This window comes from Glandiceps talaboti, chromosome 18 (assembly GCF_964340395.1).
Source record: "Glandiceps talaboti chromosome 18, keGlaTala1.1, whole genome shotgun sequence".
Lineage (NCBI taxonomy): Eukaryota > Metazoa > Hemichordata > Enteropneusta > Spengelidae > Glandiceps > Glandiceps talaboti.
In genome coordinates, this window is record NC_135566.1 from 18,960,515 (window position 1) to 18,982,793 (window position 22,279).

General features: G+C 36.1%; 1 protein-coding gene across 1 annotated transcript; it reads right to left on the reverse strand.

Moving 5' to 3' along the window:
* Window positions 1–1,502: 1,502 nt before the first annotated feature.
* LOC144449794 (beta-1,3-glucosyltransferase-like) lies at window positions 1,503–22,172 on the reverse strand. Its single transcript, XM_078140370.1, has 14 exons — window positions 22,127–22,172; window positions 22,003–22,034; window positions 17,823–18,025; window positions 16,637–16,751; window positions 16,170–16,306; window positions 15,207–15,270; window positions 10,212–10,433; window positions 7,188–7,257; window positions 6,304–6,417; window positions 4,726–4,828; window positions 3,207–3,332; window positions 2,596–2,740; window positions 1,951–2,096; window positions 1,503–1,605 (listed from the first exon to the last, which is right to left on the reverse strand). The coding sequence occupies exons 1-14, from the start codon at window positions 22,170–22,172 to the stop codon at window positions 1,503–1,505; spliced, it is 1,626 nt and encodes a 541-aa protein (XP_077996496.1).
* Between the last annotated feature and the right edge of the window lie 107 nt (window positions 22,173–22,279).

Genomic DNA, 22,279 nt, shown 5'->3' on the forward strand with positions numbered 1-22,279 from the left:
ACAAGATAATGAATGCATAATTAATTTAAAGTTAAATGATCTCACAAGATAATGAATGCATAATTAATTTAAAGTTAAATGATCTCACAAGATAATGAATGCATAATGAATTTAAAGTGAAATGATCTCACAAGAACTCATGAGATTCAAATTTACATAGAATAATATGCATACAATTGTTGGTCTGTTTACTCTAGTCGAAAATTTGCATATTCAAATTTCTTAACCAATAACAATGCAGCATCTTTGACATCATGAAATTTTGTGATTCTGTTTACATACTTTTCAATTATATGTAAAAAAAAATATATAATATTTTTGATCCTTCGATGTCGGCTCTTCCTATCATTGCGAAGCAGAATTCGCCAAGCGTTTTTTGTGAGGACCATGAGCTCTCTATCTTTAATGTTACTTTATTAATATAAAATTCTGATTTTTATGCTGTTTCTAATACTACACAACAAAGTTTAAACTCTGCATGGAAAACTTTTAGGTGAAAATAAGATCTACATAATTTGGATTGCTTTGGCTATGTTTACACCTATAAATCCGATTAACATACAGAAGGCATTAACAAAAATTAATACAGTAATTGTAGCACATCATTTTTGATACAAAACTGAATAAATATATGAAAAATAATATAAATATTGTACATTAGGTACACCGATAGACAGCATTGGAAAGTTGATTGACTCCACTATTAAAGGCCATACAAAAATGTGTGGTTCTGATTACGCTCAATTTGAGAACAGCTGGGGTATTTTCTTTTATTTTTTTCAAGTGTGAGTGTCTAGTTCAGGTAGTTATGTTTTCGGTTGTTCTTCATATAGTCTCTGTGTTATTGTTTTTTTCCCATCAGATGTACAGCCATTACAGATTGGAAGATCTAGATAACAATAATACTAGAATTATATTGTCTTTTTAAAATCCTCTTTCTCACAACTTGTACTTAATTGTGTACAAACAAATACCCTCAAGGGAGAAAGAGGAATCTATTACTTGATGTCAGTTGTCATCCACTATTTCTAGCAAGACTACTCAATATTTGCAATTTAATTTTTTTTCTCGAATACGGAAACAAAAGTTTAGGGTTGGCAGTGAAAAACTAGGTGGGGTCGGGTAATGGGAACCAAAGAATTTTTTTTTTAATAGGCCTAATCAATGTGTGTATAATATAAACAATACTGGGGAGTTGAATAGACTGTCAACAGTTGTTTGTCATATTTTTGGTAAAATCAGTATATTAGTATCATTGAAGTATAAAGATCTATTCTTACATATTCATGAAAATTGAATAAACCCCCCCCCCCCCATCTGCACAGTTGACTGTTGACAATCTGCAGTTCAGAAATATTAGTCAGTCAATTAATTAGTCAGTTAGTTAGTTAGTTAAATAAAACCTCTGAGATTGCTCCCTGACAATTGTTGACCAAAAGTTAATAAATAGAATGAGAAATACTGTTAAATGAAAATTGTAAATTAAATGATATTAAAGAGAATTATAACTCATAATGTCTGTTGTTACTTTCTTTTGTAGCTTTATCTTCTTGTTTTTCTTCAGCCTCATTATTGGAATGTGTGTCTTCTTGATTGCTTTCTCCTGGGTCAATGTCAGAATCAAGGTCAAGGTTGAGATTATCTTGGTCATCATCCTGATCAAGGTCAGTATCCTGGTCAGGGTCAGTTTCAAGGTCATGGTTGAGATTATCTTGGTCATCATCCTGATCAAGGTCAGAATCCTGGTCAGGGTCAGTTTCAAGGTCAAGGTTGAGATTATCTTGGTCATCATCCTGATCAAGGTCAGTATCTTGGTCAGGGTCAGTTTCAAGGTCAAGATCATTGTCTGGAATATCTTGGTCATTGTCTTGGTCAAGATGAATGTTAGTATCCTGGTCAGGGTCAGTCTCAATGACAGATTCAGAGTGTGGGTCAAGGTCAGTGTCTGGGTGTATGTCAAGTACAAGGTCACCCTTGATATCATCCACAGCAAACCAATCTTCGTACACTTTGTATGGGTCATTATTCCAATGTTTATGAAATGAGACTGGTGTTTGGTGCTGTAGGAAAGCTGCTACATAATCATCTGGTCTTGCCTGAAAAGTCATAATGGTAAATATAACTATTAGTTACAGGAATTGTAACACTGATGCCATCCAGGGCTGTAACAACAATAATAATGCTAAGATCATTGACCAAAGAATTCATCAAAGATACAACTCTAACTTAAAATTTAAAACAAAAATTTATATTAAGTATTTCATCCCAGACACATGCATAATGAGTAAAAAGTACTGTCAGTGGAATACTTTATATGCATTTTTTGCAAAGAATGAAAGAAAAAAAATCTCACCATTTAACATCCCAGGTATGTGTGAAAAGCAGTGAGCCCTCTAAATGATAGCCAAATTTTGTTTGTTGTGAGTCAAAATGATCAAAACTGTCATATTTTGTGAGTTACCACATAGTAAGAGATAGGAGAACACTAAATTTTGGTATGTCACTAGAAATTGTGTGTGTCAGTGATGCGTCAAATTGGCTTAGAGGAGGGCATATTGGTGAAAAGTAGTAAAAAAAGGTAAATATCTCACTCACCTGATGTAAAAATGGAGAATGTGTTATAGTATGTCCAATACGTTTTATACAGGATCCTATTATCATATCATCGGGGTCAGCATCACTACGACATTTACAGTTCTGTTCTAACATTGCAATAACAGCTGCTCGGCTGAATATCATACTGTACGAGTCAGAAAGGAAAACATGGTCACATTTTATACACAGCATCATACCATCTACTGCTGACAGTTTCAAAATTTAGATTTTATTATTATTTTCAGTGTGCTGTACTATAACAAGGTTTTTATACATAAGTTCAAATGTTGCACACGGCATTCCAAAAGCATACTACGAAATGTAGCAAGAAGTTTGGAACAAATAGTGTCACTTTTCACTAAAAACACAACTATTTACCCTCCCCTTCCAGTAATGTAGTAATACCTCCAAAAACATAACTACTTACCCTCCCCTTACAGTAACGTAGTAATACCTCAAGAAACACAACTATTACCCTCCCCTTACAGTAATTTAGTCAAACCCCACAAAACATAAATACTTACCCTCCCCCACTAGTGATGTAGTCATACCCCCAACCTGACTTAGTATGACCAAATCCATATCTTTCTCCAAGAAAGACAGTTACTTACCCTCCCCCTCCAGTGATGTAGTCATACCCCCAACCTGATTTAGTATGACCAAATCCATATCTTTCTCCAAGAAAGACTGGTTCATCTGGATTGTAACAGGACAATAATCTCTGTAACCTTGATACACTGTAGACAAATCACAAAGTTGAAAGTTACAATTTACGGTTTTGTCTTTCTGAGAAGTTCATCAAAAGTCAGTATGGAACAATCACACAATGTCATACAAGTTCAATAAATGAAGGGGGGGGGGGGGGAGGTCTGGCATCAATATGATAGCTTATCTTTATTTTCACACTTTTAACCAAAGTTTGAAAACTCTCACCCCTTCAATGTCAAACGGTTCTGTGTTTACGACTGAGATGCTGATTAAAATGTACTGCTGACATGATACTTCGTGCACGGTTTCTGGTTAGTATTTTAATGAGTTTACGTTTTTATAAATTGTATCGATCACAGTGGTTTGACCACTACAATATTCACCATGGTTATACACCGTAAATTAGATAAACGTGTAGATGTCACACTTGATGTCACACTTGTAAATGGTCGTATTGGGGAGGGGAGGGAAAGGGAAGGGAGGGGAGGGGAGGGGATTTTGGCATAAAACAAATGAAGTTTGTTTATTGAGCTTATGTGACATTGTGTAATCATCCCTAAGTAACATACTGACATTGCATGTGAATGAATGTGGGCAGCCTGAATTTGAACACTATTTTATACACCAAGCTGAATGACGTGTTGAACAAAATATACAGGGTTCATTCTATGTTAAGACAACACATAGCTATGTCATTATGGAGATATAATGATTTTATTCCCATGCACTTTTCAGCTTGAAAATACTCAAGACCGTACAGATTTGTTACAACTTATCTCCAACCCAATGTTATAAGGTCACTCCTATTTGCCTTTAGCTGAACAAAGAAAATATTAGGCAATAATATATAATCTAGTAATGGGATGGTGGTCACTATTTATTTAATAATTGTTCTTAATTTCAGCAATTATCTATACTTTTTGCCCAGATACATGTTTGCGATGTTGCCATCCTATCATCAGTAACATTGAGTTAGCACAAATGAACAACAGAGTAAGGTACACCGTGACAAGGTGCCCTCACACATTGGTCAACCCCTCTCACTCATGCTATAGGCATGGTAAAGTGTCCATCTGTTTGTGTGTTTATGTGTAGACAAATCACAGTGTGTGTGTGTGTGTGTGTGTGTGTGTGTGTGTGTGTGTGTGTGTGTGTGAGTGTGTGTGTGTGTGTGTGTGTGTGTGTGTGTGTGTGTGTGTGTGTGTGTGTGTGTGTGCGTGCGTGTGTGAACACAAACAGATGGAAAAAACATTTTTTGAAAAAAACAAAATATCTACAGTTGTGCTATAATGCCAATGGTGTTATTTTTCCAAACTGGCCATAGAGGGTGCTAACTTTAAAACATTAATCAGATTCACAGAGTATAGTTGGGTCATGAGACACAGAGAAATAAATAGTAGCACCTTTATGACAAACACATACCTTAATATAGTATCATCATCAGTTATGACCAGCCATGGTATCTTCTTTAACCACGGATCATCTTTGAAATGTTGGAAAATATAGAATGTCTTCCCACAATGCCCTGAAAATTAAAAAAATGTGTCATATGCTGTGAGTAATTCAGTCACAGAAATAGTTTTTTTGGATTTCTCTCCTATCTACAACTGTCATAGGAAGTACAAAAGGTTTCAAAAAAATAGGAGTCAGAGAAAAGAAAATTACCCTTTTTGCAATAATGTATTTCACATTTGTTTATCTTATCTACAGCAAAGATAATCTTCAATCAATCAATCAATCAATCGATCAATCAATTTTGTCAAGCTTCAAACTTTAAAGAAATGCTCTGTTCAGTGGCACTGAATTATTAGACCAAACCATAAACTTCCTTAATCAAATGACTCTTCAGGGTCACTGGAGGCTGGAGGTGTAACAAACATCAATAGCACTATTTAAAAATGTTTTGCCACAGGAGGGGGGGGGGGGACATGCTCACTTTAGGTAGGTCGCAGCCACTTCCGCTTTGCGGTTGTAATCGAATGCATGCAGTGGCATACAGCATGTGATCTTGCAAAAGCACCTATCAGTTTCTGTCTTAGAAGATATATACCTTAATATGATATGTAGAGATATATTTAATATATTAGTTATATTCACTGTTTCAAAACGAAATGATCTTCAGCAATATTGTAACGACTGTCCTACGATCAACTCAGTCTTCCTAAAGTACTTTCACTGGATCTTGTGCCACTGCATGCACTATCATCGCAGATTATCACAGCAAAATGGAAGTGACTGCAACCTACCTAAAAGTGAGTGAGCCACCAGCAGCAAAACATTTTGAAATACCACTATTGGTAGTTATGTTGACAAGTTCAGAGCAACATGTGAGAATGTATGTAAAAATCATATATTGACACAGAATACTGTGTTGGGTATCCCTGTATACAGTGTAGGAATACATACCTCTTTCTGTGTTGGGTATCCCTGTATACAATGTAGGAATACATACCTCTTTGTATGTTGGGTATCCCTGTATACAATGTAGGAATACATACCTCTTTCTGTGTTGGGTATCCCTGTATACAATGTAGGAATACATACCTCTTTCTGTGTTGGGTATCCCTGTATACAATGTAGGAATACATACCTCTTTCTGTGTTGGGTATCCCTGTATACAATGTAGGAATACATACCTCTTTCTGTGTTGGGTATCCCTGTATACAATGTAGGAATACATACCTCTTTCTGTGTTGGGTATCCCTGTATACAATGTAGGAATACATACCTCTTTCTGTGTTGGGTATCCCTGTATACAATGTAGGAATACATACCTCTTTCTGTGTTGGGTATCCCTGTATACAATGTAGGAATACATACCTCTTTCTGTGTTGGGTATCCATATACAATGTAGGAATACATACCTCTTTCTGTGTTGGGTATATCTGTATACAATGTAGGAATACATACCTCTTTCTGTGTTGGGTACCCATATACAATGTAGGAATACATACCTCTTTCTGTGTTGGGTATATCTGTATACAATGTAGGAATACATACCTCTTTCTGTGTTGGGTATCCCCGTATACAGTGTAGGAATAGATGGATCATCCTTTTCACTAAAATATGTGATGTGCTCCACATATTGACCCCAGGTCTCTTTAACAACAGGTACTACAAGAAAAGAAGATAATTCAAAACTGAGCATTACAATTCTGGCATTAATAATTGAATGAAAGTGACGGATTTTTAGTGTTTATTATTTTTTCATTTTTAGTTGTTAGTTTGATCATAGACAGTGGACGAGAGACTCCACTGTCTCCCCTCCACTGTCTATGGTTTGATGTACAATGTGCCGAGACATAGTGTAGTGTATTTGTCAAACGCTTTCATTTTTTTCTATCAAGAGACTACATATATGCTCAGGTGGCAGGAGTAACCATACTCATTTTTTATCAATAACATTGTCTGTTAATTATTTCCACAACCAATGTAATATTTCCCTTCTGGTAAAACAGGGCTGGTTGTGTGAGTTAGGGATGTCATTCATTGTTCAATGTAGGATAAAAAACTAAATTCTTTTAATTAGGCCTCAGACCCCCATTTCTCAATTTGATGTCATTTTTTAAAGAAATATTTGTATTGAGGGGTACACAAAGCAGATCCATTAAAAATAAAATCGTCTTTGTAGGATGAGAACTAAAATGGTTCAACCTCCCACCCCCACCCCCTCTCCCCCACCCCCACCCCCACCCTCAAAGTAAAAGAATTGTTTTTTATCCTACATTGAACTATTGATCTTGCCCCTTAGATTTGGGGATAAAATGTTCTTAGATGTTTACATTGGCTAGAATGGTTTGCATAATTTCTGATGAGCCATTCTTCTACTTTCAAAAATTCTATACAAGTCAATAACTGTTTGTTTCAACCTTGTGAAGCCATACCTCTAGTCTTGTGAAACTTTTCACATGTCTTCACAGCAAAATACATATTCTTTTTAGGAACAGCTTGGCCCTGGAAAAAAATCACAGCTTTACAATCAATAAATTATACTTTGAGTATCTGTGAATCTGAGAGTAAGAAATTATTATAACAGAACCTGTGATGTGCTAGCGTCACTCAATCTGATTAAAATCCGATGTATATGTCGGCTAATTGTGCATTGCTATCTTACCATCGTTATTTAGCTTGAATTGACCTTCGTAGTAGATGTTTACATTTTTTAGCCTGATCGCCTCCTCTACATCTGAGATGGCGCCCATTCAAACGAATTACTGCTCACAGAGCCTCACAACCAATCAGGCTGCGTCTTACTTGTCAGGGGCATACACGACGCATCAAACATCAACAAACATTGAATATCAACAGGAAGTCCAGTAATTGAACTTCCAGAGCCGAAGTACAACGGCTCACAGTGGACGTGGACCTACCTTTACTATTACTACATGGCGTTATTTGTGCACACACGCAACGTACGAAGTATTTCAAATGTAAAAAAAAATCAGTGATTGTATTGCTATATATTTACGGTAATTAAAGAATTCTTGTTTAGATGTACCTCTATGCATTTCGTCTTATGTACATGTTAGCTACATTGGAATGCGTCTCCCCCCCCCCCCCCCAGTGTCAATGTTTATCTCAGCGAAAGCCTACGCGTTTTCTGTAGTAGGCTTGAAGTATTGTACGATTCATAGCAATATTTGCCACAGTGCACAGTTGTGCTATATGAATCCAGAAAAGAGGAAATTTAAGATATAATTTCTAAAAAAAAAAGTCCTTATCGTGAAAATGTCGGTCGCTTTGCATTGCATTCAGGGTTCGAACGGTCCTGGAAAACCCTGGAATTTCAACCCTCTCTGGAAAACCCTGGAAAAATGCTCCCTACCCTGGAAAATGATCGTGATCGATTAATATTGACGAACGACATGTCTGTGCTTGAGCCACCCATTCTATGATTTATACACTGAGTCTCGTAAATGTGAAATGGCGAAATATTTTCAAAGTCTTTCGCCACTACGGTGAATCACGCTGATTAAACCCAGACAGTCAACCGATCGTTCCACAAGAAACTTTGCCCACAGACCGTATCTATGCATAGCTAGTTGAATGGGCGCCGCAATGTTTGTTTCGATCTTGGCTATTGCTACTCCGAGTCCAGTCGTCATTTCAGCGACATAATATTGTAAAAGTCCCGGGGGTAACAGTAGGTCTGTTAGTAAGGTAATCGTAACATTGTAGTGAGTATCAAGTATCACCAACCACGACTAGAAATTGTTACAAGTTTGGCGCACAAAATTAAGTCGACATACTACAAGCTCACGCATGGCAATACTAGGGCCTTGGGAAGTGCAGTTCAATTTCCGGGTTGTGGAAGTGCGGTTTTGACTAGCTGCAATAATTGTAGCGTCTTGTTGCGGTTTTGTGGGTTTTTTCGTCTGTTTTGGTGACTTTTTAAGTTTTTGTGTTTAACCCACACCTAACCCGTTTTTGTGTTTAACCCGTTAGGTGCGGGTTAATAAACTTAAGAAGTCACCAAAACAGACGAAAAAACCCACAAAACCGCAACAAGACGCTACAATTATTGCAGCTAGGTTTTGACTTTCATGTCGTCGATAAATGGGAATAAACTACTTTTTTATGTTTGTCAGTACAGTAACATTCCTAAATGGTCAAGTTGAGTTGAGAAATCACGATGTTCTTCAACACGTGGCCGTATATAAACATCAAGACGCAAGGGCTGAACGTAATCAATTATTCATTACGCGAAATTGCATTACGTAAATGACGTTTTTTAAGAAAAAAAAAGTTGTTGGTGACCTTTAAATTTAGCCACATCAAAACATACAATAATGAGGACACAGTTTAGTTTTTAATTTTTTTTTCTGGATATGTCTGAATTAGACTATACGAATGCTGTGACTCAAATCTTACAAGATCAATGCACCAGCTTGACGAAACGACTACTACGGGGATAGGACAGAGGTTTCTCCGTTTAATCTTAGCGTGCAAACGTGGTTTTAAAACGTCTTGATTAGTGTCGCCTGTCTTTTAAATGTTTTGTGACATGTGGGAACCTTTGTTAATTTCTTCTCGTCCACATCAGACAATTAGATGTCATTCAAAATTATACTTTTAAGTGTATGAACCCTGTGCATTGCATGGTGTTGCGTACACTACAAACTGTCTTCAGTAAGACGCAACCTGATTACGTTCGAGGAGAAGCCTACTACAGGGAACGCCTACGCGTTCAATTACTGGACTTCCTGTTGATATTCAATGTTTGTTGATGTTTGTTGATATTCGATGCGCACATTTATCGTGTATGCCCCTGACAAGTAAGACGCAGCCTGATTGGTTGTGAGGCTCTGTGAGCAGTAATTCGTTTGAATGGGCGCCATCTCAGATGTAGAGGAGGCGATCAGGCTAAAAAATGTAAACATCTACTACGAAGGTCAATTCAAGCTAAATAACGATGGTAAGATAGCAATGCACAATTAGCCGACATCTACATCGGATTTTAATCAGATTGAGCGTCACTGTGATGTCCTCAAGTGTTTTGCACAAGTGTTTGCTAGCTGTGTTCTTTGTGGCTGTTCTTTCATAAGCATTACTATGACAGAACCCCAAGACGCATGAACGAAGGTGTGGTGTACCCGGGGTATTTGCACTCAAGCTTGCAGTGTTCTCTGTGTCAGTACTTTCACAAGCATAGCTTTTTGGTGGAAGGAATTATTACTCTCATTTGCATATCATTTGCATGCAGTGTGCAATGATGTTTCCAGTATTGCAATGCAATGCAAATACCACTAGTATGCATGCGCACTGGTGTACGTAATCTCTGGTACATATGATTGTAATAATAATACTTCTGTTATCAATAACATAATGTTTATCCAAAGCAGGATATTGAAACCATTTTTTGAAGCTGAGTTAATAGAGAGAGAGTGAGAGAGAGAGAGAGAACTTACACACTGAGGGATATCAATCGGATAAGAAGTAACACATTCTACTATTTCTGTCCCTTTTTTCCTCCTTCGTCGCTTTTCTGTTTCTTTATTTTCTTTCTCCATCAATTCCTTAGCTGTGTTATCATCAGTTGGTGGGTCATTAGAACCTAGGTTGCCTGAACACAGTTCTGGTACATGAGTTAGTTTAACACCATTGTCTTCATCCCAGATAAAGATTGCAAGCTGGAAAGTGAAAATAAGTTTACAATTACTCAGGACTTGTGAAGCACGACAGCATAGGAACAATTTGATGTTATTCCTCAATATTTTTCTTCGTTCAACCAAGGAAAAACAGACACATGACCTAAGGGTTTTTTGTCACTACGAGTTGCTTCAAGACATTTCATCTGTGTGTGTAGTATCAGTGTCTTCATTTATTTACATAAGTCATAACAAAGCTGTCATGGGGGGGGGGGGGGGGGGGGGGGCGTAAAAAATACCACTTTATGAATTGATTCTGTAAATTGTCATCAATGGTCTACTCTACAGGAGAGACAATTAAAATTAAAACAAAGACTCACTTTTTACATCACTATGTTATTATCTTGTTATTTATGTCATGTTTCAATTAAATGAGCCAGTTACAAATTGACAAACAGAAAAACCTAATACAACACTGGTAATCCAGCCTTCAGTTTACTATTATTAGATGCAAACTAAATCTATTGTTCTTCAATGTGGTAGATTACACAAGTGGGTGATTGCGATTTCTCTGTTGTGTGATTCTAATTACCCTGTGATCAAGACAGTGTAAACATTGGAAGTCCCAAAACAGCACTGTAAGTTCATGGAACTCTAAACAAACTAGTTTTCAGAGTATCCCCCTACTAAGACAAATTAAACCTAAACCTAAGACATAGAAAGAGCGAGCCTGAAAGAGCACATAGATTGAAAAATGCGAAGACCCAACCTAAGCCTATCATCGTTAAGTTCAACAGTTACAAGAACAGAGAGAGGGTGTACCGAGCCAGTAAAGGTATTTCGGGGAAAGGACAATATAGAGTCAGTGAAGACTTCCCGCCACTGGTGAGAGAGAAACGATGGAAGCTTGGGCCATTTCTACGTGCCGCCAAAGACGGAAATAAGAAAGCATCTTTGCGATATGATAACTTGTTGTCGACGGAAACATTTTTGTAATAGACGATAGTAAAACTGAACCATGTCTAAAGAAACTAAGTAGTGACTAAGGGTGTGGCCAAGGCCCATCGAAGAGAAACTCCAGGGACACAAGTGTAATCATCGAAAGGAACAATGTAGAGACTGAAAATACATGTACTTCCGACGGTTTGTATCAACCCCCTACTAATAAGGTATTTAACGTGTCTTACGGTTCCATTTCTTGTATACTTTGGAACATTAATGGTTTGAAAAGTAAATGGGACAATGATGATTTACGTATTTATTTACAACAATATGATTTGATATTTCTAACAGAAACATGGGCTACTGCCAAAGATACCTTTTCGCTGAAAGATTATGAGAGTTATCATGTTACTAGATCTAAAAGAAAACATTTGGGTAGAAATTCTGGTGGAATAAGTATATTTTATCGTTCGAAATACTGTAAGTGTATAAAAATTTGTAAAAGTGTCTCATCAGATGACATTGTCTGGGTTGTTTTCAAATTTGAACACTTGAAATTATGTTTTGGAGTTCTGTACTTTTCACCACAGGGTTCTAGTAGTTATTCTGACCAGCAAAATTTCACTATTCTTGAAGATGAGCTAGCTTTGTATAGTTCTAAATTTCCTAACTTTGACTTTATAATTTGTGGTGATTTTAATGCGCGGACTGCGAATGATCCTGACTATGTCACTGATGATACAAACCATTTTGTTCCACTGGGTGATGATTATTTAATTGATAATGACATTTCTGTTAGAACTTCTATGGATGAAACAACAAATGCATATGGCCAACTTTTACTTGATTTTTGTAAAAATACTCAGATGAGAATTATAAATGGCAGATTATTTGATGATAGAGATAAGGGATATTTCACATATACCAAGGATACTGGTGGGAGTGTAATAGACTATGTTTTAGCTGATAAGTGTAATTTTGATCTATTCAGTCATTTTTGTGTGTCTGATGAACGGGCTGAATCAGACCATCACCCAGTACTTTTTGATTTGAAATTTCCATTGGTGACAGAGTCAGGCAACAATAGTAGTACTTTGGACAGTGAAACATCTGCATATACCAAGTACGCGTGGAGAGATAGCCACAGAGAATCTTTCAACTTATTTTGGGAGAACTCAATTGGGAGACGTCAAATTGATCATTTTCATTTACTTTTGGAAACTGATACTTCTGGGGCTGCTTCTGTGCTTATTGACCTAATCCAACAATCTGCAAAGAGCATGAAGGTTACCCCTAAGACCAGCTTTATCTCTAATAATGGGAATTCTAGGGGTTGGTTTGATCATGAATGTAGACATCTAAAGTTACTAGTTAGAAAATCTCTAAATTATTTTAGAAATAGTAGGTCTGACAACAACTTGAATAGTTATATTTATTTACGGAATCAATATCACTCTCTATTGAGGGCGAAAAGGCGAGAGTTTTTTGAATCAGAGAAAATGCATCTAGCACTGTTAGCAAGCCAGTCCAATTCTAGAGCCTTTTGGTCAAAAATTAGTCCAAGAAAGGGAGGTATACCTGCCAATATCAAACCAAAAGACTGGGTTACATATTTTTCATCTTTATTTAGTGAACCTGTGGTTCAAGGTGAGGACCCTTCCCATGCTTTTTTAGAAGAAGTAAAACTATTACTAGATAACCTAAATATAACTGACACCGATTTTAATACCACCGATTTTGATTTGAACATTCTCGATACTGAGATAACTATGGATGAACTGGATAACTCTATGTCTAGACTAAAAGATAGGAAAGCCCCAGGGTTTGATGGAATAACTCCTACAATTTTAAAAAATGCCCCAAGTACACTTAAGTCATTGATATTACATTTATTTAATAGGATATTTGACAGTGGGTGTTTTCCAGATATTTTAGCTAAAGGTTTAATTATGCCCCTACATAAGAAAGGTTCAATTGACTCCATAAATAATTATAGGGGTATCACTCTCTTACCAACACTAAACAAGGTCTTTAGTGACATAATTTTACATAGACTTACACTGTGGTCAGAAGTTATTTCCCCTCTAGTTGAAGAACAGGCTGGATTCCGTAAGAAGTATTCAACAACCGATAATATTTTTATTCTTCGTACCATAATTGACCGTTATTTGCACCTCAGTGGTAGATTATATTGTGCATTCATTGACCTAGAGAAAGCCTTTGATAGAATCAATCATAGTCTTTTGTTTTATAAATTATTTAAAGCTGGTCTTAGGGGAAAATTATTCAGTGTGTTGCGTTCAATGTATGTAAATGTGACAGCTTGTATTCGATGCCCAGATGGTTTAACTGAGTTTTTCAGGTGTGAACTAGGAGTTCAACAAGGTAGCGTATTATCACCCCTATTATTCACTTTATTTATAAATGACCTAGGCAAAGCATGTGAACATGAGTATGCAGGTGTACACATTGCAACCATCAAACTATTCTTTTTACTTTTTGCAGATGATCTTGCTTTATTTAGTACAACTCAAATTGGTCTACAAAGATTATTGAATAATTTGTCCTCATATACAAAGAAATGGAAACTTAAAGTTAACACCTCTAAATCGAAAGTGATAGTATTTAGAAACGGGGGAGGCTAAAATCTTCTGAAAAATGGTTATTGGATGGTAAACTATTAGATGTAGTTTCATCCTATTGCTACCTTGGTATTATGTTATCTAGTTCAGGGTTATGGAATCAAGCACAGAAGCAGCTTGCATTGCAAGCGTCCAAAGCACTTTTTAATATAAAAACAGCACTTAGTCGTTTTGGGAATATTGACATTTCTTTGGCTTTCAAAGTTTTTGACTGTAAAATTTTACCAATTTTGATGTATGGGAGTGAGGTGTGGGGTTTACATACAGGTGAACAAATTGAAATTGTCCAGAATAAATTTTGTTGTCATATTTTGAAAGTATATCACAATGCTCCTAATTTAGCTGTCAAGGGAGAATTAGGTCGTTTTCCAGTTCGTACAATTAGACTAGCTAGAGTTATCAAGTACTGGTTGAGGTTATTGTCTCTACCGCAAGACCGTTTACCCCATAAATGTTATAGTTTTCAATTTTATGAGGCAGAAAATGAAAAGAATTGTTGGGCATTAGGGGTTAAAAAGCTACTTTTTACAATGGGATTGGGTGAGGCCTGGTTTAATCAGGGTGTAGGGTGTACAAAAACATTTTTAAGTTTATTTAAACAGCGCTCCAGAGACATGTATATGCAAGAGTGGAAATCAAAATTGTGTTTATACCCCAAACTAGATACCTATCGCACTTTCAAATCACTGTTCAATAGAGAAAAATATTTAACCGTACTGGACAAACTATGTTTTAGAAATGCACTATGCCATTTTAGGATTTCCACACACAGTTTAAATGTAGAAACTGGTAGACAGCTCGATCTGCTGAGAACTGAAAGAATATGTCTGCACTGTAATTTGAATACTATAGAAGACGAGTACCATTTTTGCTTAGTTTGTCCACTGTACACTGAACTCAGAGAACAACACTTACCTAGATTATACCATACACAAATTAAACCAATGTCCATTCAACAGCTTATCACTGTGGTAACAACATGTTGCGAAAAATAGTTTAGTTTGTGTCTATCTTAGAAAACTGAAGGCTCAATTACCATGGTAATAACAATGGCTAATTTAGACCACTGTCTTACTATCTTGATGTTTATGTCATGATCCAATTACAAATCAACAAACAGAAAGACATTATATGGGAAGAATTCATTCCCACATGTCATTTTTACAGAGTCTGAGAAATACAGTCCACAAGTAATTAAGTATTCCTTGGTGCAATGTAAAAGTGCCTTTACCTCATGTTTGACATCTATTGTAAAATCCATATGGTGTACAGGTTTCTCCCATCTATCTCCTAAACTGAAAGAACATAATGAAAAGAACTGCTATTATTTCAACATATCAGAATTCTCTCCTTCTGACAGTAATCATAAATAGGCTGTGATTATATTTAACTAACAATGTACATTGTAAATAAATTGTGTACACTTTTGCTGTTACTTTGTTCAAGGAAATTCTCACCTATTGCGCATCAGTTAAAATCAATAATTTTTACTGATTAAAATCTGATGCTGTGAACTTGGTGCGATTTCTTTGTTTACCTCTGTTTCCTATGGTTAGTGCCATTTGTTCTTTTTTGTTCCATGTGTGAGCGACTTGTTCCTGAATCCTACATCTGACACAATACCATAGGAGTTTATATTCAAATCCCATGCATTGACTTGAGTAATCCACTCAACCAATGAGAATGTGTCTTACACCAAAACTTGGGGGGGGGGGGGGGGGGGGGGGGGGCAGTACCTCAAAATGCTCTATTAGAGTTTGAGTGCAGAGGGCATGACAACAATGTTATCGTTATTGTTTGGTGGTTGTTTGTTTTCAATTACAATCCTCAAGTGCTACATTGTAAGACGGATTCTGATTGGCTACACTTAAGTACAACTCCTATGGCATTGTGTCAGATGTGGGAACAAGGTGATCACTCACAGAACAAAAATGAACAAAACTCAGGAAGTGAAGAGGTAAATAAAGAAATCACACCAAGTTTACTATACCAGATTTCAATCAGATTGGGGTCTAGGCCAAATGAAATCCTATGCAACAAAATTTCAAATTCTATGTAATAAACCTTTAGTTGTGATTAAGGTAAAGTATTAAGATGATTGGTTCAATGACACATTTTCATTCAACTTTGTCTTTGAAGTACTAGTTTCTTTTCCTTATTTTAACTTGATGGGTAGTTTGGAGGGTAAACTTACATTTCTAGCAACGGTATACTGAGTAACCATCCAGCTTCAAAATCTGGGAAGGCAAAGATAGTCGGATTGTTGTGGAATTTATAATGATGGATGATAGTTGCTTCTTTGTCTCTCAGCTCCTTACCTAAGAACCACCTCTACATAAACAGAACAAAATAAAAGACAGAAAATTAGAAATTCCAAATATTAATATTAAAATTAGGACCAAAACATAGATGATCATACATGGTTGATAATACTCTTGTAGAAAATTACTATAAGAGATATACGTACATCACAATACAGGTTATACCATTTGATGTGCTGAATGTTATAGCGCCATCAACCTAATATAATTTATATTCTTTTGTTTGTGTGTTGTTTTTGGTGCCTCACATATTTGTTGTAAATTTACGATTTTGTATTGTTTGCTAAGTGGACATCAACTGCCGAGTTAAACATGATGTGTTATCACGTGTTCAACTTACCTCACTAGGATCATATCGCTTTAAGACTTGTAGCAAACCTGGAATTTTAACTCTAGTTTCATCTTCACAGAAGAACACCCACTTGTACTCAGATCTTACATAAGCATCTTGTAGCCTAGGTGTAGGTATAGAAATTCAAAATATATATTATAGCACTAGCAGGTTATTTTATAAATGAATGTGAAAATGGACAATACAAGAAATGAGTGAACTTATAGTTCAATCTCCAACACTTTCACAGCCTGCTATTTTTTTGCTGAATTGTCAGTATTTGTTAACTTAGATCATACAGTTGTAGCTGTTAAGTTCAGGAAAATTCAGAATTTCCCCAAATATCATAATGGTTGTTGTGGCAGGGTTGGTTTTGCCAGCTCTTTCACAATGTAATGAGAAGGTCCACGGTAGAAACTGCCATACTGATTGGACTGATGTGAGTTTGTTCTTAATATGAGATGCACAGATTTCTAGAGCTGAAAGTCATCACACACTTATTTTTTTTGTACTCAGTTACTATAAATAAATCACTTTCTATGGTTATGATGCAAACGCAGTCAAAGTTTTTTAGCATTGAGCATTCGATCTGTCTTGGTTGACGATCCTCATCATGATATGTATAGCCGCACCCCCAAAAGTCGTTATCAAAAACCAGCATGTTAGATTTAAATAACCATATATAAATAACATGTAAATTATCACATGTCCACTACATGTGCATGGTGTGTTGCCTACACTTAGCAGGGTCAAGGTTCACAGGTCATTATTCCAACATGGATGGCAATGACTTCTGCCGTCTGTGCTCCGTGTCGATAAGGACACAGGGTCGGCTTTCTATCTAGTGTTCATAACATTGGCCAGGAACCTCTCAGGGAAGACTTAAGGAGAATTTTTGGTGACCAGTTACATGATGACCGAGAGAAATCAAAATGTACATTTGCATAATTTGCTCATGAATAGTCTGCTGAGTTGTCATGGTTGAAGGGACTGCTCGCTGTGATTGACCAGGCTATTGGGCAAAAATTTTCAATTTGTTATTATCAGTTTTGACAATGCAATCAAGACAAGCAGAGAAGACGAGGGCTAGGGAGGTACGACCAGCTAACGATGTATGTGGACAGTGCAGTAAACAGGCTTGAGTTTCTTTGTACTGATACAATTTTGATATACACATGACAATGAAGTACGTTACCTTGGTAATAGCGGTAGTAGTACCCACTGACCCATTTCAGGATATTCATCACTCAGAATGACAACTAGTGGTTTGTCTAGTCCTAGTAGTCGACATTGTTGTTCAATATCTGCTTTCACTAATTTGGCCCTTTCAGCATGAAAAGGGTGTTTCTGACTGCGAATGATAAATACTACTTCTTTCACACTAACAGAATGTTCTTCCTGGGGGTAACAATGAACAAATTCATATTATTATTAGATTATATATACACCATACTACTTGCACTGGTACTAGTGCATGGGTAGTATTTGCACTGCAGTGCAATAAATACTGTAAGCATTACTGCATACGTGATGAAAATGATATGCAAATGAGGACGACAGTTCCTTGCACACAAAATCATGTGAACGACAGTATGAGTTTTACATACACTTGACATTTTGGATAAACATATGTAATGATAACAGAAGCCCCTGCCATGTGAGTGTGAGTATGGGTACTCAGATGTGTTTGTATTCATGATTGCAGTGTTTTCTGCTGCACTTTCACTCACTACGCTCATGAAAGAAGTAATGTACGACCTCAGAGAACACTGCAGGCATTTTTGTGCAAATACCTGGCATATGTCAAACTTGCACTCATGCATCAAGGGATTCTGTTGTATGTTTTTCCAGTTGTTCATATTCATATAGTATTCAGAATGAAGCATTTCAAACTTCAAAGCATGTACATGTACACCGTCACCCCTACACCTCTAACTCATAATACACTATTTGTGTCATCAGCACAGTGTCTTGTAGTTAAAGGGGGTTCGGGGTTCGGGGTAATTGTTGTTGCATACTCAGAGATTCTTGTATACTATAAACCTGGAAATAGTTGCTAAAGACTTATTTTCACCTATTTTGTTGGAAAACAAAAATGAAAAAATAAGTAATGAATAAAATGCCTTCTAAGTTCTTGTACATGAAAAAAACAATTAGTCTAACTGAAGACAACATTTTATAGTAGTGAAATCATCTACGTTTCACTTTCAGTATTCTACTTATTTATTTATTTATTTATTTATTTATTTATTTATTTATTTATTCATTCACATATCATCCTACAGGCATTGCCCAATAACAGGAAGTTTCAATGTTAGTGCAGGAGGAAACTAGAGTACCCAGGGGAAACCTGCGTTGTTCGGTGCAGTCTAACTGAACAACACTCTTCTTTACTTACAGCCTAGTAAATTGGTAAATTTAATCAAACCTAGAGTGGGTTCAAATGCTGACCACAGTGGTAAGACTAAGAGGCAAGTGGTTTAACCACTCAGTCACTGACAATCCAACCACTTACTGATACTGTACTATCACTTGCTATGGGCAGAACTAAAAACCTTGTACTCATGTATAACATCCTAAAAAATTTGATGAAAAAATTCTATATCATATATTATGCCAACTATGCTAATAATGACAGAGGATAATTTTTGATGCCATCAAAGATATTAAATGTTATTCATTGTGTAATTTTACTTCCTCATTCACAACAAGTTGACCAATCACATCTAAATCCTTAACTAATGTCAAAATCAAAAGTTGATTGTCTAAGTCAACTCTAAATAGAGATATCTGCAGATATTGTGAAGAGATTTGTACATTTTTTTTTCATGCCATACACCTTGGCTTTGAAATCTAAGTATATGGACTGGGAAAATAAATATTCACAATATTAGTATACAGTATGAGTGTTCTCCCCAGGATTGAAGCCAAGCATGGCAGATAATTTGCATACTGATTTACATATAATTAGCATAATGATTTACATGTGCTTTGCATATCTCCAACATTCATGCCCTCACTTGTTTACAATACTTATTGTCATTGTCAGCAAGCTCAAGCATGGCAGGCCGAGTTCCAAGCATGGTGGTACTGCCATGTTTTCTCTATGCTAGGGAGATACAAGTTTTAAAAAAGACTTCTGCATTGGGATATTAAACTTATAATTGACATAGTAAATTTTAACTAGACAGGTTTGACAGTTAACAGTTACAAAGTTGTATGATGAAAGGTAATTATTACAACTGCCGACATCAGACTGTTGATGAACGGAACCTGTTACAACTGAGGAAAGCAAACAAATGAATTAGATAAATAACACTTGGCGCAGCATATTGGAACAACAGAGACCTGTGATTGTATTACATTTCATGGTTTGATAAGAACAGTTTTATGGCCTCTTTGCATGTACATGAAATGGTAGGGGAACTGGAAATTTGTTTCTGAATGTGAACTATTCTGTAAAGAGGTCATAAAGCTGTTCTTTAAGATGTATCAAATGATGAAATGTAATATATAAGTCACTACTTCCAACATGCTGTACCAAGTGTTATTTATCCACTTCAGTTCTTTACTTTCCTTGTTTGTAACAGTTCTGTTTGTCAACAGTCTGATGTCAGGAGTTGTACTTTCATTCACCACTCACACTGAATAATACAATTGAATATGACCCTTTTTTTCATTTACTATGATGTGTCATATTACCATTTGAGATTAATTAATGCATGACTAATTTATAACAAAAGAAAGTAATTAAATGACTTACAATTTGGAAACAGATGGTTACAACAGCTTGAAACAGGCGGGGGGGGGGGGGGGGGGGGGGGAATGACCTTACTATGACAATTATGTATGTTGATAATATACAATGGGCTTTTGTACCATATTGTTCTCATATATATTAAAATATTTCTATTTTCAATTGTTCACAGTAAACCTGTATTAGACTCTAAAGCCAGATTGTCACTTTATTCAAAATATAACAATTGTGACATAAAATTAAATTTCATCCCGTAACAAGGATTTTCTGTCATAAAGCCTGAGATATGCTGTAAATATCTACATGAATGTAAACGTTTTGAATATCACACTTGAAAGTTGAATATAACACGACATATGTGAAATTGTCTGTTGTGATAATGTATATGGTGAAATAATCGCTAGGTTTGATAACATTTTAGTCACCTGTAAATTGTACAGGCCATTTGAAAATACACAACTAACATTGGAGGTGGTCAATTCCTACTAAAGTCTTGGGCTCACCAAAGGACTTTGATGACAATAAAATTGTCTTTTGGCATTATGCATAGCATTGAGGGTATAATCACAGGGGACAGCGAGCATGTAACTGATTGATCGATCGGTTGATTTATTGATTGATTGATTTATTATTTGGTTGAATGATTGATCGATTGAATGATCAATTTTTGTGGTGCAATATAACTTATTTTGTGTGTGATATTGATCAATTCACTCATTGAGTTTAAAACTACTTCTTTTTCTTTCCCTGGTTACTTTGCTCTAAGCTATATATATCTCTCAGACCACTAGCAGTCTGAGGCTGTATGTAATTCTCTCTTTTCTTTTTATTGACTAAATAAAGACGCCTTGTTCATTCTTCTCATCTTATCTAAATTAAAACATTCCTAATCTTATAATTGGCGAGAGATCACTTACATTAACAGTTTGCTTTATCTCTCATCTGCTTGGAGATTATCACACTGGACAAACATTCGATCATGCATAAACTAGTAAGAACTCTATTCATGATCGAATATTTGTCCAGTGTGATAATCTCCCAATAGGTAAAATACAGGAATAGAATAACAGATACATTGTAATACTTAATATGCAACAAAATATTACCCGACCCCTCCACGACCCCTCCCATATTAAATTTAGTGTATGTCCCTTAGTCTCTATAGTAATATGCACAGGGGCGTGTATTATTGCTTAGATTTCCGTTTTCTTAGGAAAATATCATACGAATCTTGCTGCTACAAATGTATCGATCTATAGTACTACTCTCTTTCCCTATACAGGTAGGAATATATATTCAAAAGGTTGTTATATTTAGTCTGTAGACCTGGAAAACAACAATCTATGAAATATTAAACGCCCCTGTGGTAATACGTACATCCATGGTCCCTTTAAATTGTAAATGGTGCGAGTGTTGAAAGTTCCACGATCACTTTGAAAAGTCAATGTGGGCTGAAAATTACAATATCAGTGGAAGCCAAAGACAGGCACAATAATCACCATGATAGTGTTATGGTACACGGTAACACGCCGAGTTAATTACTAATACTGGGGACTGCTCCACGTTGAATATCACATTATCAGAACACAGAGAAAGCGATTGCATAATCACAACGTACCTGTTCTCTTTCTGAAGCCACAGCGAAGTATGCTGAAAGTCAACAAAAATACAATTGTGAGATAAAGAGTCACTGAATCAATTTCAATCGTAATACACTAGAGAAATTTTGTGTAATACCTCACCTGTCAGCATGAAAAACAGCAGAATACTATTTAGATTCACCGCCATGTTGGCAAGTTTACCAATACCTAATACCTATGAAACAAAGTATTTGATTCGTGCACTGTATAAAAGTTCTAGTAAGAGTCCAATCAGATTTGAGGTTATGTCTACCC